Raw genomic sequence first — 21,667 nt, 5'->3', positions numbered from 1 at the left:
ACAGCCCTTTCACATTTCTCAGCAGGTACCTTTCCAGCCAGTACAACTTCTCTGAAGTGCTCCTGACACTCCAGAAACCACCGTGAGAGGGGCCTCTGCTGAAACAGCTGTCTGTACCCTTGACGAGTAAGAATGAAAACTTAGATTTGCAATGAAGAAAGTGTACTCCATCTACTAATATCCTTTTTCTCTTCCACAAATAAGGAAAGTCAGAAAAACCCCGCTGTATTTGACCATAGTCTTAGTGTGTTTCAGTTTTCCTCGAAGACAGGCTCTGGGTCCCATTCTTATGTTTTCCCTGGTCATGTTTCTGGAATAGATTAACTCAATGCTCAAGAGCCAAGTTGTATCATTTCTGTCACATCACAAATGCTCCAAATGAAACAGAAGTAAGTTAATGGTGAATATTATAGAAAAGTCTCCCATAATTATTAACCTGTAGCAATCTGCAGGTCAGGTTCTAAATCCCAATACTAATTTTAGGATAGAGATGCTTCTCTCTCTCTTTGTGGATGAGATTGGGAGCATTCAGTGGTGTGGCCACAGATGGTCTCTCTATCTTTTTGTATCAAGTTTGGTCAGCATGACTAAACAGCACCTGGGGCCTAGGGCCCTGGGGCCAGATGGGGCTCATGAGACAAATCCACAGGCAACTGAGCTTTAATTGACCACAAACTAAGTGTCTTCGTCTGGCCTGGAAGCAAGATTATGAGGCAGTTCACACACTCACATTGCTCCAAGTGGTACAGTAAACATTTAGAATTCCATCTGGTATAGGCACCACCACTGTGGACAATGCTCACCTGCCTGCCAATGTTCAGGTAGAGTTCTCTTTTCTACTGGGAGCTGCGCGAACTGCAGCCCTTAGATGCAGTGCTCAAGCCTTCACCTGGGTTCCTCCCACACACTTCATTTCACTGTCTGCTAACAACAGGAAACCCAAGAAAGCAGCTCTCCTTCAAGTGACAGGCCTGCCAAGCTTGTATCAACGAAAATTTCAGAAAAGATCCTTCAAGGTAAAACGTGACAGAGCGCTGGCTCTCATGTGCGTAGAAAAACCAATAATCACTAACACAGAGAATTCTGATGGATGAATCAAAGCTACTTGTCATTTGTTGAATTACAGCAGAAATAAATTTTACAGTATCATCGGAAGGAACTCTGTCCTCTCTGATTCATATTTTTAAGATTCAAACCAGCATTAAATGCTACATCATTCAACACAAATATTAGGGAACAATATTTTCCCTAATTATCCTATTAATGTTGATTTGTTAAGAAGTGATAAATTCTACAAGGATTTTTGGCAGAAAAATATCTTGATGTGTTTTTTTTTTTCTTTTTAAAAAAATATATTTTATCGATTTCTTACAGAGAGAAAGGGAGAGGGATAGAAAGTTAGAAACATCCATCGGTTGCCTCCTGCACACCCCCTACTGGGGATATTCCTGCAACCAAGGTACATGCCCTTGACTGGAATAGAACCTGGGACCTTTCAGTCCACAGGCCAACGCTCTATCCACTGAGCCAAACTGGTTTCAGCTTGGTGTATTTTTTTTATTAATTGACTGAGTTTCTGTTTATCTATGTGCATGCTTATATGTTTATTTAAAAAAAAATAAGGGAGCCTTTTGCAGTAATTGAAATTAGCTGACATCTCAACAGTTTGAGACAAAAAAATTATTTTAACTGGAAAAAATATTTAACCCAAGTGGCAGTAAATTGAGATCTTTCAGTTACTGCTTTAAGAATAGTTTGTTTTTATAAAAATCATTGCATATTCTCCCAAATAGAACACTAAAATGTTTTTCCTATCAATCATTCCTTTGTGCTATTACTCCCATTACTACCTTATAAAAGAATAAATATAAACATTAATGTAACTGTAAAGCTTAGTTTGCAGTTTTTTGGATGCAGAAGGCAGCTGATCAATGATTCTCTCTCATCACTAGTATTTCTATCTCTCTCTGTATATATTATTCACATTAAAAAAACTCCACATTCCTTTTTATGTAATGATATGTGAATAAATAGTGAATAGTTTTACAGCTTTCTTAAGCCACAAGTGAGGAAAACAAAGACATCTGCCATACCAACAGCTGGTTAATTTAAATGTTATTAATTTAAAAAAAATTCTAAGAAATCCAATTGGATTCCCAGCAATGATTATTCCTGAGAATTACGATATTTGAAACATAATTATAAAAGACTAAAAAACAAAGGATTCATCCTACTTTTTCCTTTAAAAAAAAAATCCGGATCATCTGTCCCATTAAGAGAGCTCAAGCCCGGCTGGTGTGGCTCAGTGGCTGAGCATCAACCCAGGAACCAAGAGGTCACCGGGCAGGGCAGGGCAGGGCAGTACCGCGGCACAGCTCAGTCATCATCAGAATCGCTGTCCCTGCTCATGGGGATGGAGCTGCGCACCGAGGACAGCAAGACGTCTTCAATTGGTTTCTTAGGGTTTTCCTCCAGGTCTGTCTTGATTGCTCCAGATTCAGACAATTTCCACTCCAACTCTAAGCAATAAAGAAAAAGAAAATCATCTAAGTCAGACTGCACAGGGCTCTCACCAAGTCAGGTTTTCTCTGCAGAAACTACAATCAACATTTGATGCCAATTTAATTTTAGTGCCATAATTACAAGAAACCTAGAATTAAAAGAAGAGACTACACCTATGTCTCCTAATGACTTCAGTTTTTCAGACTCCACAATTTCCCAGGGAAGAATCAGCATGAAGCATTTAAAGGCAATTCTTTTCACAGTCCTGCTGGCTATATGATCAAGTCCTATTTTAGTTAACAAATGGAAATTCTTCAGCCTCATGTCCAATATCTCCCATCTATTAGAGTCAAAGGCTAAATGGGTGATGACATTTTAAACTGATCATTTGTTTCAACTAATTAAAAAAAATACCACAAAATGAATGACTAATGCCTCAGTTACCGTATTTCACTCTCTGATAATCAGTGAGCCCTTATGAAGCAAAATCAGAGGGTCCAGGCAGAATTAAGGGACTGGAGGAGAAAGTCCACAACAGCCTGGTTTAAAGCAATGCTCTGCTAATGAGGTCCTGCCATTAAAGTCAGACAACCAATTTTACTGAAGTCATCGTACTGTAAAGTGCTCATGGAGATGAATAACACCAGTATTTTCAGTTTTCTCAGTTAAATGTTATAAAAATCCAAACAATTTCTTAAAAACACACACACAAAAACACACAAAACCCAAGCTTAAGATTTCTTATTCTTGACTAAAAAATACAGTAAATCCACACACACATTCATACATATATGCATGCTATTTGCCTTTACTCACTGGAATAACTAATGTAACATACTGATGTGTATGTTTGTATTTTTCCCAGTTGACTATCATATAGAGTTATATAAAGTAGTATGTAATCATATTTAAACATGTTTTTAAAGACTACTAAAGCATTGTTAGACAGAATATTTCAATAAAGAGATTTTGACCTAGCAGGAAACCCTCAGGCCTCAGTCTCTCTTTCACATTGTGTGTGTGTGTACTCAGCCCAGCCTGGGCCCTTTCGCAGTTCGGGAGGCCTTGAGGGGTATCTGACAGCTTAGGCCACATGTGTCAAACACAAGGCCCGCGGGCCAAATCCGTCCCGCCAGGCCTTGCAATGTGGCCCGCACCGCGCTGTCATCACTGCATTCCGCTGCATTTCCATCACAATGACAGTTTATGACTGTTCAGTAAACCATTCGGCCCGCGATTTAGGCTGGATTTTAGATTTTGGCCCCTTCTCTGATTGAGTTCGACACCCCTAGCTTAGGCCCACTCTCTGCAGACAGCCTTAGCGATGCCGCGGAGGTGGGAGAGGCTCCCACCACTGTCAGCCCAGCTTCTGGCTGAGCTGCGTTCCCCCTGTGGGAGCACTCTGATCACCAGTGGACAGCTCCTGTGTTGAGTGTCTGCCCCCTGGTGGTCAGTGCATGTCATAGTGACCAGTCCTGCTGTTCAGTCTATTTGCATATTACACTTTTATTATATAAGATTTGACACCTCATGTTTAACAGGCAGAAAGGAATAAAAAGACATTGGTTACAAGTTAAAAGGAAGAATTAAATGGACTTGATTTAATTTAAAAGTTACTAAGACATTCAATTGAGAAAATATTTCTATGGAGATGACTCACATATATATGTGTCATTAATATGAATATTAATGACACATACATAGTGACATGGTACATGGATTCGTGTACATTGAAAGGAAATTAATTAGAAGGTATCGGTGGGACGGGCTTGACAGGCCAGACATGCTCTGTAGTCAACGTCTCATAGTCTCTACCCCTATTGGTTCCTCCCCCTGCCAGCCACACCTGGGTGGCATCATGGCTCGAAGGGCATCTGTGGAATGAGTGGGGTGCCTCCAGTAGGTGGGTTCCCTCAGCCTGGCCTGTAGGGATTAGGCCAAAACTAGCTCTTCAACATCCCCGGAGGAGTCTCAGAGTGTGAGAGGGCACTCTGCAAAGTTGCTGTAGTACAGAGTGTGGAATGCAAACTCAAGTGTGCAGTGAACCAGATTTGGGGCCGACAGTGCCCCAGCAACAATATAACCCATGGCTGAAGGTGAAATCCGCAGCCCCAAGGAGGAATTGGGTTCCTTGCACTTTGGTTTCAAGGTGCGTCATCTGAGAACCACCACTGCCAAACTGCAGCTGGGCAGCTCCTGTGTTGAGCATCTGCCCCTGGTGGTCAGTGTGTTTCACTGCGACCGGTCAGACACTTAGCATATTACGCAATGTCCTAATACGTTCATGTGAATTAAACAAAAACGAATGATATGATCTTGAGCTATAATTTAAAACATTCAACTATAGAGACATAAAACATCAATATTAAATATATTTTAAAAGTCCACCATGTCCTCTTTTCACTGAGAATCATTAGAGCCCAGTTATTCTGCGTCACTAACTGGTCTCAGATGAGAGATTAAATATGCTTCTTCTCTTCTCTACCATGCACCGGCCATCTCAAAGAGACCCTTACCATCTATTGTCAGGTTCATGCCACCAAACACTAGAGGTCCAATAAATTGAGCCTTGATATCACCTTCAAGGTAAACAAATATTGTGGGCAGATTCCTATCAGGGTAATTGGGGATGCAGGTTGTTGAAATGGCTTTGATAAATTTGACGTCAGGAAACTTCCTGGCAAGTCCACTGAAGTGCTGGTTTATCAGGGAACAGAGGGGAATCCTATAAAACAGAAAGAGGAAATAATAGTGAGAGGAAAACCCTACAAAGTAAAAATAGAAGCAGTTATGATTCTGCATTTATACCGAACAAAGCTCAACTAGCCTTCCGTCCTAAGTAAAAACTCACGAGGACCTGCTACTCAAGATGAATTAACATTAAAAAAAAAAAAATTCTGTGGCTTAGTGTATGAGTGTTGACCTATGAATGAGGAGGTCACCTTCAATTCCCGGTCAGAGGGCATGCCCAGTTGCGGGCTTGATCCCCAGTGGGAGGCGTGCAGGAGGCAGCCGATCAATGATTCTCTCTCATCACTGATGTTTCTCTCTCTTTCCCTCTCCCTTCCTAATTGAAATCAATAAAAAAAAATTATATTTAAAAGAGCCACAAACCTTCTAATATGTTCAGGAAAAGTGAAGAACTCAAAATCCAAAGTTCAAATTAATATTCCGAAATGTAAGTCAGAAAAACAGCATCAATGTAAAAGATAATTGTTATGCCCCTCTCCATGACAGAATATTCAAGATTCAGAATGTGTGAAATGCGTCAGAAAGTACTTCCTGCTCTGAGGACAGACCTGGAGGTGAGAAACATGGAGGACCACTGTACCACTCATTGTGGACAATCATTACAAAGGCACCTGGCCACCTACAAGAGTGACTCATACATGGAATTACAAAAAGCCAGGGTTTCTCTAGAGCACATGTGTCAAACACAAGGCCCGCGGGCCAAATCCGTCCCGCCAGGCCTTGCAATGTGGCCCGCACCGCGCTGTCATCACTGCACTCCGCTGCGTTTCCATCACAATGACAGTTTATGACTGTTCAGTAAACCATTCGGCCCATGATTTAGGCTGGATTTTAGATTTTGGCCCCGTCTCTGATTGAGTTCGACACCCCTACTCTAGAGGAATAAATAACTTAGAAATTTATTTTCAATAAAAGTCTCTATTGTTACACCATAACAAAGGCATTTGTGTTAGTCACAAATATTAATTTGAAAATCTTAAGACAAAAATCAGGCATTAAGGTTTGGGCAAATCAGCCACAAAAAAATGTAAGATAAAACAACCTCCAATGTGGAATAAACCCAAGATGTTCAAGATATAAATTCAAATGAGCATTAAAGACAAAGCATAAGCTCACTCACCCTTGTTTGTAAAGGTGCAAGATCACCCACAAGCCCTCTCCGGCTTTGGTAACTTCCTGAACATAATCCTTTCCTGAGATCTCTAAAACTTCTCCAAATTTATTCCTCAGTTGAGCTGCTTTCAATTCAGCCAGTCTCTGCTGCCTGCACAACAAGGAGGAGTAAGTTATCTTACACACACTTACACACACACGCATGTGCATACACGTATATCTTTCACATAGCAACCTCCATAAAGGTCCAGGTTTCTTTGACACACGGCAAAAGTCCAAGACCTGTTTGCTGAAATATTATTATTTAATTATGGTCTTTTCCAAATGTGATTTCAGTCAAAAAATTCATTTTCAAATGACACACATTTTAGTGCCACACAAAAAAACAGTCCCTCCGGGTGGCACTAACCTGTACATTTCAATGGCTCGTTCATCTTCCTCATTAAATTCATCTTCATTATCCTCCAATTCTTCCAGAGTCATATCTTCATACGTTTTCACTGAATGTGATTAAGTTAGCAAAACCAAAAAAATTAAAGGACAAACATGCATTTTGTTTTTCCCCCCTTCACTTTTCTCCTAAAGATGTGCATACAACACCCAAGACCCCCAGCTCACCAAAACCAGGACGCAAAGTACTTTAGGCATTAACTAGTAAAAATAAGTTAGGATGTTTTAAAAAGAGAACTAGTGTGTTGGAATCTACAGGTTTGACTCTTTCCTACACACCATCGTAAGGACATGAATGAGAAGTTCCCCAAGGTTACAACTCAGCTGGCAGAACAAGCCCATACCCTGGTGGGTGGTGTATCACAGTCCTCCTGTCTCCCAGGAGATGGAAGGAGACCACGGGGTGTCCTCCCTCAGTGAGCACACCCTTCCTACAGTTACAGGGATATCACAGGCTCTGGGTATTTCCAGGCCGCTCTATCTTTTCTTTTAAGAAAATGCTATAACATTTGTATTTTGTTTTTATTGCCATAAACACTCTTTCTTTTTGCTTTCAAAGCGGGCTTTTGTCCCTGACACCCACTCATTCACAACAAAGAATTGCTTTTATCAAGGTCAACAATGATCTTCATTTCTTGACTGAGCAGCATGTGATTCAACCCATCACTGTCTCCTCTGTGAAAGACTGCCCTCTGCTGGCTTCCAGGACACCTACACTCTGCTCTCCTTTGGACTCTTTGCTGGTTGGATCCCTTTTCTTCTTTACCTATAGCCACTCTCTTGTTGATAGTATCTCATGGCTTGTAGTATGCTGACAACTCCCAAATTTATGCCTCCAGCCCATATTTTCTGATTTGGAGAAAAACATAGCCAACAGCCCACTTACCATCCCTATTTGTCTAATAAAAATTATCAAAGTTACTATGTCCAAAACAGACTTCCGGATCTCACCTCCAAATCTGCTCTCTCCAAGCTTTCCTCCTCTCAGTTGGGGTCACTTCATCCTTCTGGTGGCTCAAACCCAAAGCCTTATTTCATCCTAGACTTATTTCTCTCTCACCCCTCATAGGATCAATCCATCAGCAAATCCTGTTTAACCTACTTTCAAAATATATGCAGACCTGACCACTTCTCACGATTTCCTCTACCACCACCACCACCACCACCACCACCACCACCACCACACTGGTCCAAGCCAATGGTACCTCTTGCCTGAATTACTTCAGTAGTTAACAGACTAGTCTTATACGTCCTGCCTTTCCCACCACTGTTCATGCTCTGGAAGGCAGCCACAGGATGGTGCTGCCAACATGGAGGACACATGTCACCCCTTTGCTGAAACATAAAACTCCAATGACTTCTAACTCACTACATAAAATCAAGATCCTTACTAGAAGCTACAAGGTTCCAAGTTTGACCTCTAGTTACCTCTCCGAACTCCCTACTCCTCTCTCCTAATCATATTGGCTTCCTTGTAGATTCTCCAACATACGTTTCACTAAACTAGCTGTTTACCTCCCTCAGGTCTACCCAAATGTCATTCCCAGTGAGGTCCTCTCTGACCCTATCTAAAATTATACTCACCTCTTCTTCAACCCTTTAAAGGCCCTTTCACTGTCTTCTTTTCCTGTATTTCATTATGTATTGTTCATTGTCTCTCACTACAGTGTAAGTCCCACAGAACAGGGATTTCTGTCTGACCTGTGCACAGTGAAAGCCCCCGCCCAGAAAAACACACGTCACACAGTAATCGTTCAATAACCACTCGCTGGATACATGCTTTGTAGTAAGACCTTCTCTAAATTAGCTCTAATATGCAAATGGGATTCTGTGTCAGTAGTTCTCAGGCTCTAGAGTGAGTCAGAAAGCCTTTGAGGCACTTGGCTTAACACCACATTCTTGGGCCTCACCCCCGTCCTGAGATTCCCATTCAGTAGGAACTGAGTGTTTACAAGCGCCCCAAGGAGTCCAATGCTGGGAGTAGAGCTACCTTTCAGAAAATACCTCTCTCAGCTCCTATACATTGTAAACATCTTATGCTTCCCTAAATTAAGTTATTTAAATATTTTCAATCAAGGCACAAAGAGAATAAAGTATAAGCTCAGAATTATACAAACACTATAAACTTTGAGCAGATTTCCATAACATTATCCCAGGTGAATCGCAGATGAGAAAGTCAAGTTTAAGACTGTCATGTGCTCATCTGACACACACAAGGAACCATGGAAATGAAGGAAGCCTTGAAGTCCCCTAATTCTATGGCCCAGGAAGACAAAGGTAGAGACATGCTATGACTCGCTTGTAGTCCCACAGCATTAATTCTGGCACCTCAATCCCTGGCTCCCAATTCTTGCTTACAGGATCCTTTCACCAAAGCAGTCAGAGGCTTAGAAAGTTATTCTCTACCCAGGTAGACACAGAACGGAAAGTAATAAAAGCAGCTCACCAACTGACTGCTGAAGCACTCGCTGCTCTTCCTCTTCTGCCTCCTTTTCCAGTTCATTCAAATCTTCCTTTGCGGGCAAGATGCCCTTTTTGCGTAAGATGTCATTCCACTCAGTGTCTGCATTGGGGTCCTGGAACAGGGGGACCAAGGATACATATACAATGAGTGCAAAGTCCACTAAGGAGGGTGCCATGTTGGGCAAGGGGTCAAATGGGAAAGGAAAGGTGGTGGGAAGAAAAATTCAAATTATGTTTCTGAGAAAGTGTCAAAAGACTCAGAGGCCTATTCCTTTTTTCCTGGTTCTCCCCCCACGCCTCCAACCATCACTGAGGGGTATAGAACAGGATATGATGTGCAGATCAACATCAAAGCTGAAACCAAGGCTCTGACCTGACTTTTATCCAATATTCTTATTAATGACTTAGAGTGATTCATTCAACAAATATTTATTGAGCAAGTACTATATGTAAATTATTGGCAATAGTAGGAAAGAGTGGTGAATACCAGTGCTACCCATTTTACAGTCGAGAGAGACAGGCATCAAACAATTAAACGCACAATCACAGACTTATTACAAACTGTAGCAAGTGCAATGGCCAACAGGCTGCTGACCTAGAATTACGAGGGCCTGCATTCCACAGGATGGGTAAAGACGGTCCCTCAGAAGAGGTGACCTCTCACCATCTCTGGAGGGTGAGAAGGAATCGGACATGAGAACTTAGGAAATCACATTCCAGGAAGAGGGACCAGCATGTCCAAAGGGCCCAAGAGCAGCGATATTGAGCATCTACAAATCCTGTGGCTGCAGGAGAAGCACGAGGAGAGCCTGATGCTAGGCTGACAACTCTAACAGCCAAACCTGAGAGAAGAGCTGAGACCCACAGAATAGCTCACAATGGCTAACACCTGATGAGTGTTAGGCGCTGGATGCTTTTCTACGCCCTTTAGTTGTATCTGCTTAATTCATCTTCACAAGCCTTGGAGACACAGCATTTAGGAAGCCATTGCCATGCTGGTACCAGTCCAATTTGCCAGGCAAATGTCAGAAAGATAAATGTCAAAGTGGGCTTTTAGCTCCAGAACCCAACTGTTCAAACACGGGCTTTGCACAGCTTGGCAGGGACACTGCTAATGGGTCTGGTTTGAAATGTGTAATCAAGGAGCGCGGTGGAAAGGACACTGGGATAACCAGGCCCACTCCACTTCGTGGTTTAGCTGAGATACAGCAAAAGAAAAATGAACAGAATCCTTTCAAATGGGTGGTCAGGGAAGGCCTCTGAAGAGGTGACATTTTTAAGGAGGGGCCTGAAGGATAAAGAATGCAAAGGAGCCAGGGAGCCTGGAGCTTCCTCACCAACATGTAAGAGTGTCTGGCTTGTGGCAGACACGCTGTGTTTGTAGAGGATCATCCGCTCCAGCCTCAATACCTCCAGTGCTCACCAAACCCACATGAACTTCATTCCCATTTCCCACTGAGCCAGAAACCTTTTCATCAGAATTCCTGCCCACAGCGAGGTCTGGAAGGCAGCAGAATGACCTTCGGGGAGTGTCCTTGATGACTTAGTTTTACAGATTTTTGCTCATAAAAGCATCCATTTTCACTGTGTTTTCAGTCATTTTCTTTTCCTTTCCTTTGGATTTTAGTCAAATTCCAGAGACAATAAGAGGACAATACAAGGGGGTTTTGTTTGAAGACGGAAAGTGAGCATAGGGGCTCTTTGGGCCAAGTTCTGAAAGCCAGGAGAGCCCCTTCAACCTGAACATCATCGCTAGGGATAAGAATGTAACGAACGAGGGCCCTCCCCAATCTCTAAGTGGAATCAGGAACAGGGGTTCCACCACTGCTTCATTTTATGGGGGACCCCCCCCCACCCCCCAGGAGGGACCCTTCACTTCTCCAAGCCTCAGTTTCCCGATCGGTGCAAAGGGTCCATAACACACCTGCTCAGGTGCTCAGTAAGGGAGTTAACAGGTAAGAAGTAACTGCCAGGTGGGATACGACCTCAAAGAGGGGTAGCCCCAAAGAGCGGAGATTTGGGGGTGGGATACACTCGGGTGGAGATGCCCCGCCGGCAGGAACACACCCGCCCTCCGCACTGCGCCTGCGCGGGACCAGACTGGCCAGCGTCCCCCGCGCCAGCGGCCTGTGGCGCTCCCCGTGGGCCCGGACGGACAGGCCGCCGTCGGCGCGGACCTAGCGGGGTACACGAGCAACCGCAGCCCCCAGGCCTCGCACCCCCGGCCTTGCTCACCTGCATCTTGTCTCAAATATCTTAAGCCAGGCCGACCACCTCGCCCGATCCCTCAGTTCTCTCCTGCGCATGCGCGCAGCTGCCTCCCGGCCTCCCCTCCCAGCTCAGCTTTCGCCCCGCCCACCGGAGTGAGCTGCGGCGCCTGGGAGGAAGCGAGGCCTCTGAGTCTGCGCACGCTCCTCAAACCGGCGTAGAAGCTGTGCGCACGCGCGAGGCAGGAGTCGCAGGAGACGTCTACCTTCTGGCTGCGCTGCAAGTCACGTGACCCGGAGCCAACCCTGAGCGCTACCTTATTAGGGCTGGTCTTCGGCCTTGGAACTTTGGGCTGGGTGGAGGAGATTCCAGCTCTAGACCTGAATGTGCAAAAGAAGTCTAAACTAAGCTCTAGAAGTCAGAAATAGAAATGTTTCCCTGATGCAGTGTTATAATAAAAAATGATACAGTCACCTGGAGTTAAAACTATAATTTCAGCGTCGGATAAGGCAATTCATTTGTAAGACATTTATTGAGAGCCTACTTTGTACCAGGTACTAATTTAGGCTCTACAAATTCAGCAGTGATCAAACAGACAAAACCAGAAAGGCAATCCATATTTGCACAAATGTTTAGCCTTATATGGGCACACTGGAGGCACTGAGTAAAAATCAGTCTGAATTGTAAAGTGCGGGTGCTAGGCCCCAGAATTCTGCCTATGAAAGTCCTACAAATTTGAGTTAAAGAATCAATATTCCTCCTTGGACACTTGGGCTGGTGTTAACCGACTTTGAGATTTGCTCTTCCCCCCTGGGCAGAACCTAAGCCATGGAGGCTCTGACCAGAGCTGGCGGGAGGGTGAGGAGCTCACTCTTGACTGACTACCCCACCTGGATTCTCTTTATTGACCAGGAGCTGTGTGTGTGCTGGTGCTGAGGCAAGGTAGGGGAGGGAGTGATCCCATATCGGGGGATCATACCACTCCTAAGTATGTCCCCAGTATGAATCTTCTGTGGCACAGATCCAAAGAGGATGAGATTTGAAATTCACTGGTTGCCATCTTCATCCCTAGGAAGCTGGGGAAGATGGAAGCTGTCATTCATCTGTTGAGCCCATGAGGACTTCTCCACTGAGCTATTGTGGAAAGGAAGGTTTTATTCTTCAACTAGTGGCCCAGTGCACAAAATTCGTGCATAGTGGGGAGTGTCCCTCAGCCCAGCCTGCACCCTCTCCAACCTGGGATCCCTCTCACAATCTGGGACCACTGGCTCTTAACCGCTCATCTGCCTGCCCGCCTGATTACTCCTAACCACTCTGCCTGCCAGCCTGATCACCCCAACTGCCTCTCCTGCCAACCTGATCACTCCCAACTGCCCCCGCCCCAGCTGGCCTGCTCACTCCCAACTGCTCCCTTGGCCTGATTGCCCCTAACTGCCTCTGCCTCAGCCCTGCCACCATAGCTTTGTCTGGAAGGTCTCCTGGTCTAATTAGCATATTACTCTTTTATTAGTATAGATGGTTGCTGAGCTCACTGGAACAGTTAGTTCTTCAACAAGGCAGAGCTGTGGGGAGATGGATGCAGTCTCTAGCTTCAATGCCATGGATTTCCACTGTTCTAACTAAGTTTCCATAGATTTTGTTGAACTGATGTTTTTCAACTATGTTTAAATCTTTTGATCAATCTTTAAAGATTTTGAATGGTTGTCTTTATTAATCTCCACCAGTTTAATGATTTCTCTGAGCACCTCATGCTACCATTCTGGAGGTCCTACCTGGGGTAATTTGTTACATACCAACAGATAAACGAATATAATAGCCAAGCAAGGTTGGATAACTGAAATTAAGACAAACAACTAGTTAAATGGAGAGCAGGGAAGGCATTTCAAGCAGGAGAAACAGAAGGTGGAAAGGTATGGAAGGTGGAAGCAACGAGGAAAAGCTGAGATAGAGATGTAAAATATGGTCCTTGCATCGGCATCATCAGTATCAGAACTTGCTGACATTGTGAATTCTTAGGCACCTACTACAGACCTATTGAATCAGAATCTCTAGGGATAGAGAACTGCAGCCTGGGTTTCAGCAAGTCCTACAGGTTTTTCTGAAGCACAGTAACGTTTGAGAACTACTGGAATATGAGTTGTCTCTCATCAGCTATAATAGCTGGGCTCTTAATGTGTCCAAATTCTCAATGATTTTCCTTTTTTTTTTTTTTTTTTTTTTTTTTTTTTTAAGAAATGAGAGAAGAGGAGCTAGTAAGTTCTTCCTCTTAGTGAATGCTTTAGGGCCTTAGCAGAGAAAACAGTTCCCTAATACCAGTCACATGAAGCTGACCATGCCACAGCAAGCAGATGCTCACCCCACTTCTGATGGGAATAAACCACCTCTGACTTTAGTTTGTATTTTATTTGGTTCTAATTGTTTTAATGAACCTTCCTAAAGTTGTCCTACACATGCCACCTTAGTCTTTGCAGGATTATTTGATTTGCTTCTGTGTGTGGTTGATGGTCATAGCTGTAGAGGGAAATGTGGACATTAGGTTTAGTAAGATGTAAAAGGGAATATTTAAACTTGGCTAAATCCAGTTAACAGAAAGAGCTAAAACTTGTTTGGGACTGAAAGAGTGAAAATAAGTGTGTATTGAAAAAACAAAACAAAAGCAGTCCTGCTGATACCCAGGCTGGGAGGACAGATTCAGATAAAGCCAAAAGCGGAGTTTACAGAGAACAGCCTTCTCTCAAGCTGTGAAACGTCATAACAATGCCCACTTCGAATGACCTCTGCTTTCTTACCAACGATGCCCTGACATGCTTTAGCTCACCCATCTTTTACTAGGGATTCCCAAATGCTGAGCCATTCTTGCTCATTATGCCTTCCAAGCTCTAGTTAGTCCCCACTTCTCATAATTCTGCCTTGGCAACTGCAACTAGTACAGCATTGATCCCCACTTCCTTTGGACTTTCCTGGATCCTTCAGCAGGAGCTTGACTTACAAGTCTCCTCATTTACTGAGAAGCACCCCATGGCTCTTCTGGAGTGCCTCCCTCATGGCATCAGGTCAATAAATCTGATTCTGTCAGATTTCAGGCTTGTCCTTGTGATTTTGGCCTGATTAAGCTTAAATAGAAAAAATATGGTCCTTGACCTGTATTTTGGGGAGAAAGATGGTAGTGTTTGTTTGCTTGTATTTGACTTGATTACCAATTTTAGATCCCAGGTCACAGAAAGGAACCCAGAGGACTGACCACCATGAAATTGTCAATGATTACTTCTTATCACATGTCAAATCAGTCTCTTCTGCCTCCCCATGGTCATTAGATGTTTTCTTGTAAAAGACCCACACAGAGATCTAACATTATCACTCATGAATCAAGCATGACAACCTTTCATTTAACAGAATTACAATCTCTGAAGTTATTAACAACTAGAGGCCCAATGCATGAAAATTCATGCAAGAATGGGCCTTTTTTACCCCCGGCTGCTGGCACTGGCTTCCTTTCAACACCCCAGACCCAGGCTGCTTCCCTCCTCTGGTTACCCACAGGCACCCAGGATCTGGGATGGCTTCCCTCAGGCCACCCACAGGCACCTGGAACCTGGGCTGGCTTTTCTCCGGCCCTGGCTTTGTTAGGAAAGACATCCAGAATGACACCTGGAAGATGTCTGGTCTAATTAGCATATTGCCCTTTTATTATTATAGATACAAGCATCCTCCACCTAAGGAACTTGCAGTGAGGTTGGGGAGAGAACAAGTGGGCAGCCAGAGTGAAGAGATGAAAAGCTTTGTCAATGAGGAGGTCAAGAACTCCAAGCCCAGAGTATCAGACAGATGTCCACAGGGACTTCGATGCCAACCTGAATGACACAAGACATGAGGTGGACAGGAGGGCCATGAACAAATTATCAAAACCCTCGAGGGACAAGGAGGTTCAGCCAGGATGTCTGTAGATGACAGCACCGAGGAAGAGTAGGATGACTTAGCCAGACAAAAGGAGCCATCAAGAAATGTAGAGTTTTAGGGGAGGGTGGAGGACAATTGGCCTGGAATATTTAAGGCAGTGAGGAGAGTCTCTCTTCAAGGTGTCCTGGAACACTTGGTGTGCTAACCATGAGCAGCCTCTCCCAACTCCACCCCTTAGCACACCACAGCATTAGCACTTTGCTGAAGGATCCCTTTCTCTTCCTCAACATTGAATTCTGTTAGTCATGGTTGCCCTCCAAGAACTCTTCTCCTCTTCTAAATCTAAGGCAGCAGACTGTGGTGAGATAGGACCACCCAGGTATGAACTATGAATTACCTCTCAAGTGTGGTCTTGTTGATTTCTCCCCAAGGGAGGGAAGCGATGTTTTTCATTTCCAGGTACAGGACTTAAAACATTATGCTGGAGCACAGATTAGGGGCAACCCAGATTTAATAATGTGGGGTACAGTGAGGCAATGATTTTCAGGATCCTTTCCTTCTGAACAGTTCAAACAATAGAGGTACTCAACTGGCCTGGGTCATTCGCATCGAGACTCCAAGTAATACAAGTCCCATTACCAAATGTGTCTGTTTTCTTGCTGAGTGGGAAGGGACCTTATCCCCTGATAAAAAGATGCATTTTGCAATGTTGTCCATTGCTTAAGTGACAATCAAGGGTAAAATTAATCTCCTGTGGCTTTTCTTCCCACAAATCAGGCGTCTTCAAACTACGGCCCGCGGGCCACATGCGGCCCTCAGAGGAGTCTGATCCGGCCCGCCAGGTTTTTTGGGCAGTGAGCGCAGCCGAGGTGTTACAGTAGGAATTAGTAGTTCATATAGTCCGGCCCTCCAGCTCTCTGAGGGACCGTGATCTGGCCCCCACTTTAAAAAGTTTGAGGACCCCTGCCACAAATGATCCTTGCTCTTCTTTACCTAGTTCAGGTCACTGTGAGTTTTCCCCAGAGAATAGTGATAAATGGTAGCTCTTCCCTTGGCCACATTTTCTTCTGAGTCTGTGCCATGACCTTCATGGCTAGGTTCAAGATCTGAAGGAGAGGCCGATGCACAAATGAAAATGCTATACAAGAAATACGAATTTAGAAGGCATTGGGGGTCAAGTGGAGCCTCTTTCTTGAAGAGACACACTCACCTTTGGCCTGGTCTGCTTTTTATTTACTTGAATACACATTTTTCCTTTAGCAATGCATACAGGCAGATCAAAGGTAAAGTTTGGTAAACAATGTAAGGATTATCAGGTTAGGAAATTGTCTTGAGACATTGAGCCCGCAACAGGGCAATTTTATGATGATTTTCAGCCCTGATGAATACCAAAGTCCTTTGGCCTTCCAATGTTTCTTTTTGCATTTTTATGTTAACTGCTGTTTGCTTTCGCCTCCGGCAAGTCTGTAGCCACATGGTCTACTGCTCAGCTGCCCAGTGCCCAGCATTCTTACAGCTGACATGCAGTGAATGTCTCTTCTCCTGGGCTCTGCTTTATTACAGCAATTCCCTACATCCATTTCACCATGGTCTGGAAGATGAAGTGGGCAAATAAAGTAAGTCCTACTGCCTGTTCCTTCAGGGTTTCTATTGATTGTGACTTATTCTCTTGAAGCAAATTGATGGTTTAATATTAAGCTGAAATACCAGGAGTCAACAAAGAGATCAGAGAATTGAGCAAAAAATAAAATTGTCCAAAGTGGAATTTTTCCAGCTTTTCAAAGGGGTTTGTTTGGTCCAGGCATATTTGTTCCTTCAGGTAGTGAGATACACAGATACTAGTACATACCTTCATAAAGACTAAGAAACCCAGAGCGTCTAAACATGTTGAATTGGAAAAGAACCTGGAACCCAAGCAGAGGTGGGGGAGGGTCCCTGCTTAACTTCCCCCAATTCATCCAGATGCCTCTTCAGCCCCCGATCAGGCACTGCCTTGCATTGCTTGGTTAGGGTGAACTCTTACTTCCCTCTGATCTGGCACTGAGAACATCAATCTCTACCTAACAAGTCAAGGCTCAGGTAGCAGGGCTTGTTGCTTTGATTTCATGTACAGTTCAACAGTGTACCCTTATCCCATTCCACTGCTGCCCCCAGCCAAAGGCTAACTGTCCCTGGGAGATAGCTTGTACTGGTGAAGAGCCACAGATATTGAATCAGTTGCGCCAGGGGTTTGAATTGTGTCCTTGACATTTAGTGAAAGACCTTGGGCAAATATTTGATTTCTTTGAGTGTCAGTTTCATTGCACCCTAAGGATAATATTTATATTAATACTACAGTAGAGACTGACCAGCTATTCACCAAATCTGCCTCTCTTCCTCCAGGCCACACAGCAAGGTGACATTTCCAGCCTCCTTTCCAGTCAGACATGGTTATGAGACAGAGTTCTACTAAAAAGGAAGGCCTGGCCCATAAAACCCTCGCTCCTGAGAGCATCTTCTTTTTCCCAATTCAATCAGTGTCTGGAGAGGGTGGGGAGGTTCATTGAGCCCATCCTGGGCAGAGACTACAATGTAGAAAGAAACTTGGACTCTGCTCTGAATTAAACTAGGAGAATTTGCAGTGGACCATGTGAGAGCTGAATGGATTGACCTGTGGCAAGTGGAAATATGGCCTGTAGGCGTCCCTGCAGCAACCTCCATGGAGCCTCCCTTTGTGGCTCCGGAGCCCATCCTCACACTGTTACTTTACGTGCCCATCAGGTCCAGCCTCCTTGTCCTGCATCTGTGTCTTCCGATTCAGCAGTGCACTGCTGGACAGTGTCGTTCACAGGTTGGTGGTGTGAAATGTGTGGTGCTGGGGCTGGCCAGGCAGGACTAGAGACTCAGGGATCACCATCTCAGGGTCCTCATTTCCAACTACCTGACACCTTTCAATCACAACATAGTCAACCTCCCTAGCTGTAACACCTTCCTGACCATTTTCTATCCAGGATGTTGTATAGCCTCTTACTTTTGGAGTCCAGAGACTAGTCTCTGTGAAGGTGTCACATGCCTAGTGGGTCTCAGAACTGCTGTGATCACTATTTGTATCTTGCATGGGGTATCAAGTGGCTGCGTCCTGCTCATTGCTAGCTGGGGGAGGGGAATGAGGAGTTCCCTCCATGTACAACAGCTGGTGGCCCAAGAATTGGGCCAGATGGGGACATGACTCACTTTAGCATTCAGAACAAAGCACCTGAAGCGACAAAGACACCCTAGATTGCCGCCCCAGTCAGCGAGGACTGGCTGCGTAGACTTGACCTTCGGCAATATACTTGAGGGAGTATATAGCTTTCATACCTGAAGACATCCCTAAGGGGACCCAGTTTCCTCCCTTACCTCTGCCTCCAAGACCCTACCACAGTGCCTCTTTGGCACAATAGGCATTTATGATGATTGCACATTGCATCTCCTCAGTTCCCCAGCCCTGGCCTGGGGAGCCCTCAGCCCACAGCCATAACATTTGCCACGTCCTCCTGGGCCCACTGGAAAGCCTACAGGAGTGAAAACAAGCACTCTATGAATAGGCGAGAAGGAGATTCAGAGACAGACCAAAGAGGCTGACTGGGGGCAGTCTTCACCCAACTCACAATAGGTCCGATGAGTGAGTGATAGAAAGTGAAAAATGGGGCTCCCCAATATCACATTAAATTCAGAGTTTTCACTCAAAAAAGAAAGAAAGAAAAAGAGAAAAGAAATGTGGCTTCTGCCGAAACCGGTTTGGCTCAGTGGTAGAGCGTCGGACTGCGGACTGAAAGGTCCCGGGTTCGATTCCGGTCAAGGGCATGTACATTGGTTGCGGGCACATCCCCGGTAGGGGGTGTGCAGGAGGCAGCTGGTCGATGTTTCTCTCTCATCGACGTTTCTAGCTCTCTATCTCTCTCCCTTCCTCCACTCTGTAAAATATCAATAAAATATATTTAAAAAAAAGAGAAAGAAATGTGGCTTCTGTGCTAGGCATGCAACTTAGGGCTTTTGTAGTGGCATTAATGACCCCTATAAATATAAACATCATAAAAATGAAATTCCATATATACAAGCATTTACATTTATATAGCATAGTAATATAACTTTTAAGCATTTAATCTAGAATGTTTTGTTTTGATTTTGGTTTCTAAGAGTTAAAAATTTATAGATATTGTCAACTGGGTCACTAAAATGAAGTTTGAATATTCTAAACATAATGTATAAAATTTAAATTACATTTTAAGAGTCTCTACATAACATTTGTGACAGCTTATGAAGCTTTCAGTTAATAAAACTTTTGAGATGTATGTAATGAAGAGTTACAGTAAAACATTATCCAATCCCTATGAAAATAAATGTATTCAATGAACAGAATTACTTTAATTAAATCAATATTGTAAGGCTATAAAGTTTAAAGCATGTGTTAAAGTAACTCTAAAACTTAAGCCCAAACTACTTGTTATTACATATCTGATCTCTAAAATTAATCTATCAAATGATTCTTTCAATCTTGTAGCAATCTTCTTTTCCTAGAAAGACAACTGTTTGGCCTTTATGTACACTGAAATTCAGGATTAACATTATTTTAATAATACACCTCAGAAAAAAGTATTTTCTTTGTAGAAATGAAAGAAAGGGGAGGGATTATATTTCATTAATTCTATCAGAGAGTTATAAGTGGTTGGTTCATAGAAATATAATTTCTTTACAGGTACTTAGCAAATATGAAATCAGTATCATCTCCTGCCTCAGATTTCTGCTTACCTTCTACTGATTCAGTGGCATGTGTTATAATTTGTCTTCTATAAGGTTTTTGTTTCTTAGTCAATATGAAAATACATAATTTTTCATGCCTGCTCTCTTCTTAAGGAGTTTATCTATCTATTATATTATCTATCTATCTATCTATCTATCTATCTATCTATCTATCTATCTATCTATCTAAAAAGCCAGTGAGTGGAATGCTGTAAAGATCTGACCGACTAGTTGCTATGATGCCCTCTGGGGCCAGCAAACTGGCCTCATCTGGGGAGGGGATAGCCAGCCAACTTCCCCAGGCCAGCCCCACTCCCAATAGCCTTTCCCACCCCATCAAGGGTGGGGCAGCTGGCCAACTCCCTTTGTGCCCCTCCCCAGGGCCAGGCTGGCCAGACCCCATCTGTGCACAAATTCATGCAATGGGCTTCTAGTCCTATATAATAATCAACCAAATGACTGGTTGCTATTACGTGCACTGACCACTAGGGGCAGACGCTCAAGGCAAGAGCTTCCCTGTGGTGGCCAGTGCACTCCCACATAGGAGGCATCGCTCAGCCAGAAGCCATGAGTCCAGCTGACTGCTGGTGAGCGCAGCAGTGGTGTCGGGAGCCTCTCCTGCCTCTGTAGCATCACTAAGGATGTTTGACTACCGGACATCCCCCAAGGACTCGCAGACTGCAAGAGGGTGCAGGTTGGGCTGAGGGGCCCTCCTGAGTGCATGAATTTTGTGCACCAGGCTGCTAGTATTTTAGATAAATGGTGAAAATCTAACCAAAAAAGTATTACCAATTTATAAGTACTTTAATAAAAAATAATGAGGCAAAAAGAAATGGTGAAGTGTTCACAAGAAGGCATCAAACTTCTTTATATATGAGGAAGTATTGGGGCCAAGCCTTAGGATATAACTGTTAAATGTGCGAAAGGCAGTTTTTCTATAAATATTTCATTACTGAACAGTATAAAGTATTGGCTATTTTAAGACCCAACTGAATAAATATTTGTAGAGTTAAAATTCAGTAAAGCTTTTAAACAAACAAGATGTATTATTATATTTCCATCTATTTATCAAAATTTTTTTTGGGGGAAAAGGTTAGAATAATGTTTATTTTACTATTGTATTAGGCAAATATGTTTTCTATAATACAAGTAAAAGTAAGATTAGTTACTTGAATGATATAATAATGAAACATATATCCAGGAAGTTAATTCAATTTTTCACTCCATTTTTTGGGGAAAAAGATTATACTAAGCCAAGCCACCAAGACTCTGAGGTTTATTTGTGTAGCAACTAACATTACTATAATACACTACTTTACAGGACTGTGAAGGTAAATATAATAAAAGCACCCACTTTAGTGCCTTAAAAGACTGTTATATGCATGTATCATTAGGGCCCCTCATTGCATTGTGTGCCTGTCTTCTGCATCGCTGTCTATTCCTTCACATGATCTTGAGGAGTCTCGATGTCAAATACTATTTATAGAGGAGGAGCATGAGAAGCTAATGGCCTGGGCCTTAT

General features: G+C 43.5%; 1 protein-coding gene and 1 pseudogene across 1 annotated transcript; one reads left to right on the top strand and one right to left on the bottom strand.

Annotated features, from left to right (window-relative positions):
* Window positions 1-1,810: 1,810 nt before the first annotated feature.
* Window positions 1,811-11,668, bottom strand: PDCL3 (phosducin like 3). The gene is made up of 6 exons (XM_036436071.2): window positions 11,515-11,668; window positions 9,263-9,392; window positions 6,776-6,866; window positions 6,374-6,517; window positions 5,019-5,227; window positions 1,811-2,519 (listed from the first exon to the last, which is right to left on the bottom strand). The coding sequence occupies exons 1-6, from the start codon at window positions 11,518-11,520 to the stop codon at window positions 2,377-2,379; spliced, it is 723 nt and encodes a 240-aa protein (XP_036291964.1). The 5' UTR covers window positions 11,521-11,668; the 3' UTR covers window positions 1,811-2,376.
* A 6,076-nt stretch (window positions 11,669-17,744) lies between these two features.
* Window positions 17,745-19,096, top strand: LOC118717688 (annotated as a pseudogene).
* Window positions 19,097-21,667: the final 2,571 nt, after the last annotated feature.

Source organism: Pipistrellus kuhlii, unplaced genomic scaffold, assembly GCF_014108245.1.
Source record: "Pipistrellus kuhlii isolate mPipKuh1 unplaced genomic scaffold, mPipKuh1.p scaffold_m20_p_13, whole genome shotgun sequence".
Lineage (NCBI taxonomy): Eukaryota > Metazoa > Chordata > Mammalia > Chiroptera > Vespertilionidae > Pipistrellus > Pipistrellus kuhlii.
This window is presented reverse-complemented; position numbering and strand designations above follow the sequence as displayed.